This window comes from Macrotis lagotis, chromosome 8, assembly GCF_037893015.1.
Source record: "Macrotis lagotis isolate mMagLag1 chromosome 8, bilby.v1.9.chrom.fasta, whole genome shotgun sequence".
Taxonomy (NCBI): Eukaryota; Metazoa; Chordata; class Mammalia; order Peramelemorphia; family Peramelidae; genus Macrotis; species Macrotis lagotis.
Window position 1 is genome coordinate 144,172,805 of NC_133665.1, and position 15,624 is coordinate 144,188,428.

Sequence of the window (15,624 nt, forward strand, 5' to 3'; positions counted from 1 at the left end):
AATAGTTTTTCTCAAGTCCAACGTTGATTTTCCCTAGTTCAAGAAACTTGAGTAGTTTCCACTTAGCTCTAGAATAAAATAAAGTTCATTCTTCTCAGCATGTAAAACCCTTCAAATTTTGGTCCTGATCAGTTTCCAGGGCTTATTGTCTAGTATTCTCCTTCCATTCCAAACTCATTGACTTATTGGAATTCCATCTGTCACCTGTCCTTGTGTTCAGATTGTGGCCTCAAGTCTGGAATTTACTCGCTCTCCTCCTTTTCCTCTTAGAATTCTTTGTTTTCCTCAAGCTTCCTTCTATGGGAAGCCCTCCATGTATTATCCTCATCTCTTCAAATGATCAACTTGAGACCAATTTGTGTATCTGGGTAGCCGCCACCCATCCCTCCCCAGAACCCAAGTTCCTTGCTTGCATTTTTGTATTTGTATCATCAGTGTCTAACATAGTGTAGGCACTTCATGAATACTTGTTCTAGCCCAGTTTTGGGGCACCCCAGGGAAGAGTGGCTTGAAATGCTCTCCTGGATGCCTATATACTGTTTAGCCCCCCACCCCCACCCCAAGCCTCTATGCTCTGTGCTCCTCCAGAGTCAGACCACATTGGAATGGATTGGATTTTCACATCATGGAACAAGCCACCCTTGCAGTCCCCGTGGAGGTTCTATCCAGATGCTGCCTATTATCAGATGCTGCCCAGGCTCCCAGCCTTGCCTGATGGCACCCCTGTGATGAAGAGCAGCTTTGAGTTATAACTCCATAGTCCTCTGTACTCCCAGCTGTGCATCTAGGCAATTAGCCTCATAGTCTGCTTTCTCAAATAGATCAGAACATTTCTGCCATATCCACACAACATGAAACCAAATATTTAAAGTCTCGGAGACAGACGATGAAAGAAGATGATGTGACTAAGAGTACATTAGGCGAGAACAGCACATGTTCTGTTTTCTCTCCAAATGTACTGGGATGATCAGAACCAAGCTTTTAATCTAATCTCTTGTATTTGAGGAGTTTGGGGATGGAAGGAATTACATCTGTAGTGTTTTCATTGGGAATAGACTGGATCCTACACAAACTGTCAGCATTGCAAAGAGGTAGAGTGGGATAGCAGCTCATTGTAGGAAGGGAAAGGTGGGGTTATGGACCAAGGAAAGGAGGGCAGAATATTGGGGAAGAGTCAAAGATCAGCATTCTCTAACCCACGTGGGGCTCTTGGGTCTGTAATTCGGGGGGGGGGCTGGAAATTCAATAAATCTAAGAACTTTGTAGGAGTGAATTAATTAAAATTTGACCACATTTAGCCTGAGAATACTGTTATAAAAATCCAAATGATCCTTGTCAGAAAAAAGGTCCCCCATCCCTGTTTTAAGTAATAGAGCTAAGCTACTCCATGCATAACCCTGTGGTTGGCTCTAGGGGAAACATTAGATAGTTTCAGGCTTGGTATCCTTCTAGAACTTACATTTTCCTTGGGGTCACAGGTTTTGTAAACATGGAAGAACAATAAGAAATATAATTTGTTTTAACATGAAGTATGTAATCAGTAAGCACAAAGGAGGTCAGCAGTGGGAGAAATTGCTGTGGCCTGGAGTGGTGACTTGAACTGAGCCTGGAAGGTTGGAAAGGGTATGATTAGAAGACGGGAAGTTGGGAGTAGGAAAGCATTGCGGGTGGACAGGAATGAGCAGGACCCATGTTGGGGACAGTGGGAAGATGGTTCCAACTGGAATTGAAGGTCTGTGTGAAAGAGACATGAAAATACAGATGGTGGAATGCTAACTTCTCTTCATTTCTGTGTCCTAGGTCATGAAAACCTATCACATGTATCATGCAGAGAGCCTCAGTGCTGAGAGCAAGTTAAAAGAGGCTGAGAAGCAAGAGGAAAAACAGTTCAACAAGTCGGGGGACCTTGGTATGAATCTGCTGCGGCACGAGGACAGGCCTCAACGCCGGAGTTCTGTCAAGAAGATGGAGAAGATGAAGGAGAAGGCAGGTGGCAGGGGATTGCTTCTGAGGGAGAGCAGTGGGGTGGGGGGCGTTCCCCCAGAATGGAATGCTTCACAGGGTTCTCCTCCAGGCACCCAGGGTGGTGGGGGTAGAGCACTGGGCAGGGTCTGCCCATCTTCTATGAGCAGAGCCAGAGTCAGCGGGGTGGGAGGAAGAACCCCAAGTCAGCACATTCTGATGACCAGCCCTTCAAGTACATTAGTGGATGGGCAGCTGCCTCAGACCCTGCTTAGTGACTGAGGGTGTGATTAAGTGTTCACTAGGGTGGAGGGGCCCAGTGGGAGACTGGTGATGAAGGAAGGCCTCCTGGGGAACTTTCTCCTTTAGTCCCAAACTGAGATGACTAGACTTCTTGACACTGAGATTCAACCTATTTGTGCTATGAGCATTTATTGTCTACCCAATGCAATGGGGGGGTACAAGGATTAAAAAGATAAAACAAATCAATCCTTGTCAAAAATGAATCAACAAGCATTAATCAAATGTCTTTGATGTGCTGGAACAATCCCCGCCTTCAATCAATCAACATACATTTATTAAGCACCTACTACATACGCCTAGGGTCAAGAAGACCTGAGTTCACATCCAACCTCAGATCCTTACTAGCTATGTGATCCTGGACAAGTCACTTTATCCCATTTGTCTCAATTTCCTTCTCTGTAAAAAAAAAAAAAAAAAGCTAGAGAAGGAAATGGCCAACATCTCCAATGTCTTTGCCAGGAAAACCCAATGGGGTCACAAAGAGTCAGATGGAAAAATGACTGAATAAGGTGGAATTAACATATGTAAGGCACTCTGTCCACTAGACCCTGGGAATACAAAGATAGAAAAAAACAGTTTAGTTCCTGCTCTCAAGGAGCTTGCAATCGAACAGGAGAGGGATTATGTACAAAATAAAGTATCTGCAGAACACATACAAAATAAGTACATAGGAATTTTGGGAGGGGGGGCCTCAAGGGAAGGGCAGGGGGATAGCTAATGAAAAACAGGAGTAGAGGTATAAGGAGCACAAGATGATCATTTAATCAGACTGTGGAGGGCAAATAGAGGTAAAGTGTAGAATGAGACTGGAAGGGTCAGTTGGGGCCAGAAGTTTGAGGTCACTGGGAGGAAAATTCTTGGTGAGTTCTGAAGTGTTATTTAAAACTGAGCTATCGTGACTATTCCTCCTGGAGACTAAGCAACATGGATGGTGTTATTAAAATTTAACAAAGTCTTAATGACATAGAAACACAACCAGAAGCAAATGAAAGGAAATTATGAGAAAGGATGTACAGGAGGCACAGCTCACTGGAGTTTATATAAGGCAGGTAGCATAGAACACCCGGCTTGGGATTTCCACAGAGCCATTAACTAGGGTGTGGTAACTGGGACTTTTCCCCAGGGCAAATAAATTTAGTTGTGGTTTTAGCAGTTTTTCAGCAATGTAGAAACAACCAAACTGTACCTATTTAGCAAGACTAATTAGATAAGAATTCCATTACCAGGTAGTATAAATTGAGTTGTAGCTTTATTTCTCCTGACATCCTCCCTCCCCTGCCCAGTTTGGCAGTTTTCTAGGCAATGACTAAAGATGTATTTTATGCTACTTGCCCCAGTTGCACCAAAAAAAAAAATTAAAGTGAAATGTGATATATAGTATATTATATCTCACATGTTATATTCTTTATCAATAGAATTAATAAACTATAATAATTAATGGGATAATTAATAGAATGTGATATATTAAAGTTAGTTCTATCTCTAGAATAAGAAGACCAGGGTTCAAATTCTTGTTCCATATAAGTCAAAGTATCTGGATAAGCTTAGGCAAGTCACTTTTCTCACTCTTAGGGTTGTTTTAAGGAATTCCCTTTAAAAACTGAAGTATCATACATTAGAGAAAATCCTAGACTTGTAGTGAGGTGACAGGACATATGGAGGGGTCTAATTTTGCTTCAAATTAGCTGTGTGAGCTTGGGCAAATCCCTTAGAATGTGTGAGCCTCAATTTCTTTATCTGTAAAACAAAAGCTGTTGGACTAGATGATCCCCCAGGTATAACCAGTCTCTGGAGACTGTGATGCCGATTGTCTTACATAGGTCAATAATATAGCAAGTCTGCTGCAGTATAATATTGATAACTGATAGAACAAAATGTATTCCTTGGGAGGGCTCCCTCCCTCCCCTACTCTCTTGAGTCTCTTGAGTCTACCTGCTTAGCTCTCAGCTTTAGAAATCTAAAGTAACATGCTAAAACTTCACAGGAGAGGAGAGGATGTTAAAGAAGCACTTCAGAGTTAATTAAAATTTTTGAAGGTTGTCCTTCTAGGGGAAGGTTAAAGGAATTACAATTAAATTTGGTTTGTACTAGGAAGAACATTTCCCCCTTGTCCCTTTAGAGATAGGAGATGGGGTGCCCTTGAGTAGACACCCCATCTCTTCTTTATTTGGACTGGTCAAGTATATAACCAGATCTGGAGAATGTCTGACATTCCCTGCCAGGTTGACATCTGAGAGAAAAATCAGAGCCTTGACTTTGAGCAAGTCACAGACTAATTGGGCATTGATGCCCCATCTCTTTCCCCCTCCAGAGGCAGGCCAAGTATTCGGAAAATAAGCTGAAGTGTACCAAGGCCCGGAATGACTATTTATTGAACCTAGCGGCCACCAACGCAGCCATCAGCAAATATTACATCCATGATGTCTCCGATCTGATCGACGTAAGTCCCTGCTTCACTCCCTGCTTATTTGGCACCCAATGAGATATGTAAGTGGCCAGTCAAATAGACCCCACTCTGAGAGACCAAAGAGGCTGGAGATTGGGAAGGAGGGCTGGCCAGGAGCTATTAGTCTTTGGCATGGGAGCCTAGGAAGGTGGGTCAGGGTCTGGGTGTGAATGAATATTGATCTTTAGGAGAGGTGAGTGTAATTTTCATGTCTGTTTGATTTTTGATGGCCGTATTGTTTGTGTTTATATGTCTATGTTCATGTATGCTTTTGTATGTGTATGTGTATCCAAGTATTAACTATCTACTATACAAACACACTAGATGCAAAGGAAAAGAAACTACTGTGCAACACACACACACACACACACACACACACACACACACAAATATTTTTTATATATTAAAATGTAGGTATATAAATAGTGTAGGGAACATAGGACTTGGAATCTTATTGTGTGGCTTTGGGCAAGTCACTTAACTATTTTTAGTTTCAGTTTCCTCATTTGTAAAATGGAGTGAATTATAATATCTGCCGTCTAGGGCTACTGTGAAATCAAAGTGAGATTGATGACTTAGCACAACACCCTCCCCTCCATTCCAATCCAATTCATGTGCTTGTCATGGCATCACCTCCCTGATGTTGTGGGCTTTGAGAACGAAGGATGAACAAACATCACCATCATCATCATCATCATTATTATTATTAAAGGACAGGAACATCCTGTTTGGAAGCTGGTTCTAGAAACAGTATCTTTTATACTTGTTTCTCACTGTGTATTGGGATTTGGATGTGTTAATGAACTTTGATCAACTGATCTAACCTGTGGGGGCCCTGATATAATCCTGGCTGAAACGGAGAATGTTTGGGTTCACAGTTCCAATCCACTTGCCTTTGTGGGGAGGAGAAGGAAGCTAAATCTCATTTTCTAGACTCCAGACTATAAGGAGGTTCTTGGCAAGTTTATGCTTTTGACTTTCAGGAGACCCTGAACAGATTCTCTCTCTTTTCCTCTACTTCTAGTTTTTTCCTTCTTGTGGAGGGAAGAGGATAAGTGGAATGGGGCTTTGTCCCTTCTTTCTTTCACTACCCAAACTATAGACACCCTGAATTTTTCTGAGAAATTAGCCTGGGAATTGGCCTTTGGCTTTATGTTTGAGGTGGGCTTCAAAAATTCACTGGAGCTTTTGGATATGAAAGTGTTTACTTAAGGTGCCTATTTATCCTACTGTAAATGGAAACTGCATTTGTACCTTGACCATTCTGATTTTGGCTCCTCTCTATCCTTAAGTGTTGTGATCTGGGCTTTCACACCAGCCTGGCCCGCACCTTCAGGACCTACCTCTCAGCTGAATATAACCTAGAGACCTCTCGCCATGAGGGACTGGATGTCATAGAAAATGCTGTGGACAACCTAGATGCAAGGAGTGACAAGCACACAGTCATGGACATGTGCAACCAGGTCTTCTGCCCACCACTCAAGTTTGAGTTCCAGCCCCACATGGGGGATGAGGTAAGACACCTGGTTCTCAATGTCACAGCCGTCTATCATCACCTAGGGTTGCATGCTCTAGACTTCTCCATATTATCCCTCAATTGGTGAGTTCTTTCATCTGTCTATGAGCAAAGGACAGGAAGATTGAATGAGGTTCTCCTTCTGAACTCTGCCATCAGTTCTTTGTGTGACCCTGGAAAAGTCAATAAATCACAAAATGGAAGAACTTTAGAATTACAAGAATCTCCACTAGAACATAGCCAACAAGTGGTCATCTAACCTCTGCTCATAGATCTCCATTTGGGGGAGACCTACCACTTCACTCTCTTGATCTTTTATTTCTCACTTGTTAAATGACCAGGTCAGACTCGATGACATTCTCTCCCCTGCCCCGCCCCCGCCACCAGCCATCTAGCTCAAAATCCATGATCCCATGATCTTCCCACATTGTCTTTGGCTATAGACCAAATCTTTTACCCCAGTCAAAATAATAAGTCAGAGTTAGAAAGAACCTTAAAAGTCTAATCCCCTCCTTTTGCAGAAGAGGAAACTGAGGGCCAGAAAAGTTCCCTGATTTGCTTATGGTCACAAAAGTGATGGGTGTTAGATCCAGAATTTCAACTCAGGTCTTCAGGCTCCAAATCCAGAACTCTTTCTGATGGTCATGCCAGTAAAGAAATTGGTGTAAGGTAGGGTTGGGGAACCTTTCTTCTGCCAAGGACTGTTTACATATTTAAAACATCATTCATGGGCCATTCAAAAGCAGGAGCTTAAAAATCTAACTCTAAAAAACTCCTATATATATTGAATTTCAAGTCCTGCTTGCAGTTGCCTTGGCAATGCCAGATCAAATGATTTTGCGAATCTTATACAGTCTATTTTGCAGATCTTATACAGGACCAGACATTCCCCACCCCTGATATAAGGGATGGATGGGAGAAGAATCATTTTTCCAAATTCCCTCAAATTTAGGGGGAAGGGATTATCATAAAAAAAATGTTTTCCCAACGCCAACCCTGAAGAATTTCCATAGTGGAAATGAGAACTGCTGCTATTGTTTCCCACTCCTTTCACCTTTGCCATGACTTCTCTTGGCTGACTGTCATTTCATTATGAATCCTGCCCTTAAAATTTGGTCTTATTGGGAGAATAGGATTCAAAGCTGGGCCCCTTTTTTGAATCAGGGGATGTAGATTGTTGCTACACAATAATTTTCAAGTCATTGAAAAGAAAATTATCTTAGTGATTGAGAAGCTTTTCTGAGAAGTAAAGTGACTAAATTATTGAGCCTTTGAAGCTTGTCTCTTATTGTCAGACAGGAAACCTGTTCCCTGGGAAAAACAGGGATATTATCAGAGTTTAGAGAAATCTGTTCACAAAACTCTGGAACACTGGAGCCAGGTTCTTTCCCAGAATCAGTGTTTGTATGGAGGAAAGGTCGTTGAAGTTATAGAGTGGTCATGTTAAAAAAGGCGGGGGAGTAATGGAGAAAACCCTGAATTGTGAGTTGAGATGGGTTAAATTCTTAGATTTTCCATTTACTAGCTGAATAACTTCAAGTAGATTACTTATTCAGTTTCTTCTGTTGTAAAATGGGGAGAATGAACTGAGTTATGGTGAAGAACATATGAATTTACAGTTGGAAAAAACATTAGAGGTCATCAAAGTCCTACACCTTCATTTTACAGATAAGGAAAATGAGAAGTGAAACAAGTCTCATAAACCTCACCCTGGAAACCAAGTCCTCTTAACTCACAATTCAATGTACCATAGGTCAGATGAATGCAGGCTATTCTATTTCTTTTCAGTTGCTATCAAAGCTGTCAGATTGACTTTAGGGAAAATGCCATCAATCAATCAACAAAAACATATATTAAACACTTTTTGACCTTGATATTCAGATGACCTCCATAAAATTCTCTCTAAATCATAAGATGTTAAACAAAGTAGAGAATTATAAATTTCTGCCCTTTCATTTTACATTGGAAAAAACTGAAACTAATAATGAGTAAAGGACTTGCCCAAGGTCACATGGATAGCTTCTGGGAGAAGAACCTGGTTGTTCTTGTCTTCAGCCCAGTAAACTTTCATCTGTAATAGGAGTTCTGAACCTAGTATTCTGTGAACTTAGAAAAAAAAATGTTCTTAATTGTATTTTAATGTAATCTATTTCCATTATAATTCTATGAATTTTATTTTATGTTTAAAAAATGATGCTGAAAAAGTTTTACCAAACTATTGGAGAAATTTATGAAGTACTCAAAAGGCTAAATGTCCTTGCTTTATGTTGTGATGCCTTTTTAAGGCTGTCAATAATTGGCTCTGTGACCTTGGGCAAGAATATTCCAGACTTCGCTTCTATCGTCAATGAGGTTTTAGACTAAATGGTCTCTGAGGTCCCTCTCAGCTCTAAATTTCTCTGATTTTAAAATTGAAGAAGATTGTGCTTTTTACTCTGGGGAATCCACTTATGGCACTGGTTGCCTCAGGCATTGAGAGAAGTTGAAAATATAAATTGATTCAAGAAAATTTTACCTAAATGCATATGAAATCATTAATAGGAGTTCTGAACCTAGTGTTCTGTGAACTTAGAAAAATTTTCCTAATTGTATTTTAATGTAATCTATTTCCTTTATAATTATATGAATTTTATGTTTAAAAAATGATGCTGAAAAAGTTTTACAAACTATAGGAGACTTGCTTATAAATACAATAATATGTATGACTTATGTTGTAATAGGAATATGATGATAATATAATAAAAGCAATAACAGGCATGTGTGTAACTTTAAGGTTTGCAGAGCTCTTTTTGTGATCTCAGTTGAATCTGACCAGTAGCCCTATAGAGCAGATATTGAACCATAAATAGTGTGGGGGCCTTCCCACTAATTAAGGGGAGATCTCTAAACTTTGGAGGCTCTGATAAATCAGAATGATCTCCCTGCTTTGTTGGAGCAATGAGTCAGAGTCCACCATCATACTCTCCTATAAAGCATTCCTTCTAGGGCAAATCAAATGATGAGACTAGAGGAGCTATGGTGTGATTCTTTTGGTTTGTTTGTAGATTTTACTGGTCTAGGCTTCCAAGGGGGAATTTCCTTCTACCAATGCAAAGTCATACAGGCTCTGCAACTTACAGTTCAAAAGAGTCGCCTGAGGATGCTGAGATGTTGGCATTCTCATAGGGTTACCCAACCAGTAAGTGCTAAAGGAATGCTGGGGCTAGAAATGGTAAACCATACCAGTATCATTTCATGATGCCCCTCAATGGGATCATGAAGAGCAGTGTATGACTGAAACAAAGTATAATAACAACTTCTAGGCTCCCAAGGTTGATTCTCCTTCTGTTAGACCAGGCTGTATTATGGCTTCTGTTCTTCTGATCCTTGAGGAGGGAAGAAGAGTGGGAGGATAGAAGGAAGAGGAGGGTCTTAACCCATTACCGGACTTGATTTTCCTCCTGCAGGTGTGCCAAGTGAGTGCCCAACAGCCAGTCCAGACAGAACTGCTCATGCGCTACCACCAGCTCCAGTCTCGGCTAGCCACCCTCAAGATAGAGAATGAAGAGGTGAGAAACCCCTTCCTCAAAGTTTTTTTTTGACTAGGTGGGTCTAAAGGCAATGTAGTGGGGCAGCTAGGTGGCGTAGTGGATGAAGCACTGGCCCTGGAGTCAGGAGTACCGGTTCAAATCCAGTCTCAGACACTTAATAATTACCTAGCTGTGTGGCCTTGGGCAAGCCACTTAACCCCATTTGCCTTGCAAAAAAACCCCTAAAAAACAAAAATAAAAAAAAAATAAAGGCAATGTAGGGCAGGATCAGAAAAGTAGGGAATTTCCATTTCTCTTCTTGGTTTTCTCCTGCTTATGACACATATACTCCTTCTCCAATCATTAAATTCAAGCTTTCCCAAACTTTCTTGGACACTAAAACAAAAGGAAATAACAAAAAATAAAACTCAGGTGGTAGGTTTGTTTGGTTTCCTAATTTCTATCCTGCTCAAATTTTCTTCTCTCTCATGAGAAGCACCATCTCATTGATCCAGAGCTGGAAAGGAATTTCAGAGACCCTCTAGACCAACCACTTTATGTTACAAATGAGGAAACTGAGACCCTTAAAAGAAAGGTGATATAACTTGTCCAAGGTTGTACAGGTATAACTGAGGAAACTGAGACCATTAAAAAAAAGGATGAAGTATCTTGTCCAAGGTTGCACAGGTAGGAAGCATCTGAAATGGGACAGTGGAGGGCAGACGATTTGCAACCTAGAGCTTGGAGTTCTGGGCTACAGTTGGCACTGCTGATTGGGCATCTACCCCCAGTTTGGCATCATTAAGGAGAGGGAGACCAACTAAGGGAGGATATAGAGATCAGAACTTACATGCCTATCAATAGTGGGATCAGGACAATGAATACCCCCCGCAGCATCTGTCTTTTTTCAAAAACAAAACAACAAACAACATATGATCAGGTGGAATGAGATGTGGGTGAGTCGTACTATATTCTTAGCATCAGCCCAGAGCAGGCAGAAACTGGGAATGTAATTTTCCCAAAGTGGTAACCTCTGAAGACTTGGTTGGAGCATAATTACCATTGATGTCTTTTTAGATATTCTTTCCTGCACTTCAGTCGATGGAGCCATCCCAAGTCTTTAAGATGGATCTTACTTTTGCTATTACCAATCTGGGTGGTAATAATATAGAAATTTTTTTAAAAAAGGTTATATAGGATGTCCCCAAAGACTTGGCACAGTTTTAAGCTTTAATAGCTCAAAACTATTAAATTAAACTATTAAAGCTTAATAATATTCTAAGACTTTGGAGACATCCTGTATATTTCTTTTCTGAAGATACCTAGGAGGAAGATAATTGAATAAAAAGAGGTGATAATAATATTAGATGATATTAATTTAGTACTTTAACATTTTCCAAGGGCTTTACACATATTATCTAATCTGATCCTTACAACAGCTCTGTATTATTATCCCTATTTTACAGGTGGGGAAACTGAGGCTGGAAGATGGTAAATGATTTGCCCAAGGTCACTAGCTAGGATTCAAACTTGGATTTTGCTGACATCATATTTAGTATTCCATCCATTATGTCATCTAGCAGTCTGATTAGATGGTAGATAATTTGTATTTGGAATTATCTTCCCTAGGAGTCCCTTCCCTTTGCTTTAAGTAGAAAGCTAAAAGTTGCTTATTGCCTCCAGGATGAATGCCTCCAAGAATAGTCTCCCTCCTCTATTGACCTGGGATGCTGTCCCTCCCTCTATTGACCTACCTCTCAGGCTACTTTTAAGTCCCACTAAAATCTCACTTTCTACCAGAAACCCTAGTAATTCTCCTTTCCTCATTAATTATTTCCTCATTTATCCTGTTCATTTGCAGATTGCAAGTTCCTGGAGGGCAGGGACTATCTTTTGTCTCTTTTGGTATCCTCATCACTTAGCAAAATAGTAGCTTATCTTATAGCAAGCCTCTAATAAATGTTTATTGATTAGATTCATTAAATCTCTAGCCTATGGAATCTGTACAGTCCAATCAAAGAAATTTAAGACTACTATCCTAATGGACTCTTTCCCCAGTAGCACTCTTGTTTTTCAAGTTTCAAGCTATCTCTTAGTCTAAATTATGTTTAGAAATTACTCCAGATCAGGAGATCCAGTTTCTACCACTAATCAGCTAGGTAACTTTGGGCAAGTTACTGGGCTTTTCTATGCCTTAGTTTCCTCACCAGGAAAATGGGGTTAAGATGGCCTTGGACAAGCTACTTAATATCATTGAACCTAATTTAGTGGACCTGGTTCAGGTTTGATGTTGTTACCAGTTGTGTGATTTTGGGCAAGTTATTGATTCCTCATCTGGAAAATGAGAGGGTTGGGTTTAGTTGGCCCAAATTAAAAATGGTGAGAAGAAAGGCACTGTAGAAACCCATGGAATTGTTATTATCATGTTACTATAATTTCCACTGTCCTCCTCCTCCCAGGTCCGGAAAACACTGGATGCCACCATGCAAACCCTCCAGGACATGTTGACGGTGGAGGACTTTGATGTCTCTGATGCCTTCCAACACAGTCGATCCACGGAATCAATCAAATCTGCTGCATCTGAGACATACATGAGCAAGATCAACATTGCCAAGAGACGAGCCAACCAGCAGGAAACTGAAATGTTTTATTTCACGGTGAGCTGAATTCTGAGCCTGGAAGGAATAGACTAGTTGGGAAGGAGAGAGGGAACAGCTGTCCTTTAAATGGGCCTTTGAGTCCACCCATTGGCATGAAGAGGGAGTCTCTTGACTTTCCGAAAGGAGAAAAGAGAATAAGTATAGAGATTTTAGCAGAGACCAATGGTGGAAGTCATCTTGCCACTTGGTAAATTCATTACATCTCACAAGTTATTCTATAAGGCTTGGAGTATTTTGTTGAGCAGGCTGAAATGAGAATGAGTCATCTTGGTAGGTGCCATATTTCATAAGTCAACTCTTGGGTTATATGTGTGGAAGGGTAGAGTTGGATTATGTGCTTTGGGAACAGTCTATGTGTTCATCTAAAGGGATACATATAGGACCCAGATTATTTTTATCCTATTGGTTGGGGTATCTGGAGATGTCCCCTAAAGGTTCATTTTCTTAAGTAACGAGAATGCTAAATTGGGATCCTCTGTTTGAATCTTGTCTCAGTGTGATTTGGGGCAAATCACTTTAACCTCTTTTGGTCACGGTTCCTCATCCATAAAATCAAGGGCTTGGACCAGATGACCTTGAAAAGCCTTTGCAGAGTTAACTCTATAATTCTAACATAGTGACCAATGAGAATGTCATTCTGGGAGGAAGGCCAATTCATTGACAGAGGACCATAAGATGCTACCTCTCTTAATTCATTTCCCCCAATTATCTGTTTAGCTGTTTCCAAAGAACATGATAGCACTTTTAAATATGTTGGCAGTTGGAAATCTGCAGTGGCAACTTGTTTTTTCATACTTACTTCATGGATCCTACATAGGGCAATTTCTTTTGACTTCTATGAGCTTCTGTTTCTGCATCTGAAAAAAGAAGGGTACTGCACTAGATGGTTTCTGAAGTTGCTGCTAGCTCTGAAATTCTATGTAGTTTTAGAATTCCTTGATCCTTGGAAGGTTGGAAAAGCCACATGCAGCCCTGGGGGGGGGGGGGGTGACTGGTAGGTGGGGTTGGGGGGAGGAAAATTGTCATGGACTGATTGATAGCCCAGGTACAAAAAACATGGCCTCCAGGGTTATTTACATTCTCTAACGAACCAGCTCCTGGGATGATAGATAAAGAAGTTATCAGTCTAATACAGACTGGGCTTTTGGGGCATAGACCAGCATCTATCAGAGACAATGAGGACTGGGGTGAAAGGAGCAAGCTGGAAGGCAGACACCCTAGCTTTTAATCTCAGCTTGGCTTCTTACTAACCCTGTGTCTTGGCAAATTGCTTAATCTAATAGAGCCTCAATTCCTTTATCTGGAAAATGTGGAATAATATATGACTCATCCTGCCTATCATGCAGGTTTATTGTGGGAAAGTACCTCATTCACATTAAAAACACTTTGTGAATGTTAACTGTTGTTTAGAAATAATAATAGGTATCCTTTTTATTTTATTTTTTATTTTAGTATCTTTGTGACCTTGGGCATATCACTTAATTTTTCAATGCCCTTGATACTTCTGAAAGACTAGAAGGGGTGGGGGTAGGAGGAAGCTTGTCCATCCAGGACAAGTTACTCACATCAGAGGCTAGAGTTGAAGTGGGATTGTCTAGACTCTGAGGTTGTTTTGCTGTTATACCCTGAAGCAGCCATTCTTCTCAAAGAGACTGGGACTGTGATTTTACTGGTAGAAGGAACTCTCAAGTTGAGGAAATTCTTTTCACCATTGCAGGTTGCATGTTTCTTTTTCCTTTTTTCTTGGGCAACAGTCTTAGAGTTGGGGCACTGAACCATTGTGTGTCAAGGACGCCCCCCCCATACCCCTGGTGAAACCAATGGACCCTTCTCAGAGTCATGTTTAAGAAATATGAGCTAAAATATAAAGGAACACAAAGAAGCTGGTTATATAGAAATATCAAAATGAAAACCAACAAAAACCCCAAGTTCACGGACCCCAGGTTAGAAATTCTTATCTGAGGGAGATTGAGAAGTTATAACATATTCACAGTCACCTAGCCATGGACTCAAACCCGGGCCATCCTGTCTTCAAGGCTGTTTTTTTTATTCATTCACATACCCTCTCTTCTGCAAGAACCACCATAAAAACAATAAACTAGATGATTCATAAAATAACTTTAAAAAAACTGAGGCTTATACACAAATGTAAGAGATCATAATTAAATCACTTCCAAATCAAAGCTTTCCTGCTGAGCTTATCTTTAGAAGAGTGGGTACCATTTCCCTTTGACTCCTCTCTGCTCCCAGCTGCCCACCCACCCAAATAAATAAGATTTGTTTGGAAACTGCTGTCTGCAAGATCTGATAAAGCTCTCCCTTTTCCTCCTTGGGAAGTCTCCTGTCTGTATTGCTGTTGGCACAGAAGGAGCCGGGGGTCCTTTGACAGAAGGAACCCTCCCTAGCTGAGTTCCAGTTGACAAAAGAAGGCTTTCACTGGATTGTTTTCTCTGGGATTCCTTGGGCTTCCAAAAATCTGACCTGAACTGTATGCTCAGAGACAAAGAATTGGAGGCTAAGAAGATCAACAGACCAATATTTGGAGCATGGAGTGAGAGAGCAAACTGAAATTCCTCTTGGGGTCCCTTCTCCCCCCCTTCTTTACTTAGGGTTCCTCTGAGAGCAGCACATTCTCCTGTTGCTTCTTGCATCTCCCCACCAGGACCAACTTTAACCCCAGATGTGGGAGCCAGCATCTCCACCCCCATCACCCTTCATTTTCTCCTGCTTTGTGTTTTCCAGAAATTTAAAGAGTATGTGAATGGCAGTAATCTGATCACCAAGCTACAGGCTAAGCATGACCTACTCAAGCAGACCCTTGGAGAAGGTGAGTTGTGTGCTCCAGACCCAGGGAGAAGTTCTGTAGGGTGGAAGGAATGTCCTGGCCTCCATTCTATCTGTGGGGGATCTGCCAATGCTCCTCCCTGGGGGTGGGAGGGATTTCTCTTGGAGTCGCTCACCAAGGATTGGTATTTCTCTTTTTCCTCCATTCTCCAGACTGTGTCCAACCATGCTTCTGACTCTAGAGTCAGGAGAGCATGTAGAAGGGGCCACACCAAATTGAAGGATGGTGGTGGTGGGGGGAGAGGGCAGGGCTCTACTATGACCTTGAACCTTTGTTCTTAATGTTCTCCAGGTGATAAAAATTCTGGGGGAAGGAGGGAAGAGATGGTGGAGAAAAAAGAGGAGACATTGGGCTGGCTGTGGGGGGTGAATAAATGCTTGTTT

General features: G+C 41.2%; 1 protein-coding gene across 3 annotated transcripts in view; it reads left to right on the forward strand.

Annotated features, from left to right (window-relative positions):
• SRGAP3 (SLIT-ROBO Rho GTPase activating protein 3) overlaps positions 1-15,624 on the forward strand; it is a 268,236-nt gene that overhangs the window by 183,832 nt on the left and 68,780 nt on the right. For all 3 annotated transcript variants that reach the window (XM_074198657.1, XM_074198655.1, XM_074198656.1), the window contains exons 5-10: positions 1,801-1,986; positions 4,577-4,705; positions 6,004-6,225; positions 9,674-9,775; positions 12,196-12,393; positions 15,139-15,223. In XM_074198657.1, coding sequence (XP_074054758.1) covers positions 1,801-1,986; positions 4,577-4,705; positions 6,004-6,225; positions 9,674-9,775; positions 12,196-12,393; positions 15,139-15,223 — 922 coding nt within the window. The remainder of the gene's footprint in view (positions 1-1,800; positions 1,987-4,576; positions 4,706-6,003; positions 6,226-9,673; positions 9,776-12,195; positions 12,394-15,138; positions 15,224-15,624) is intronic.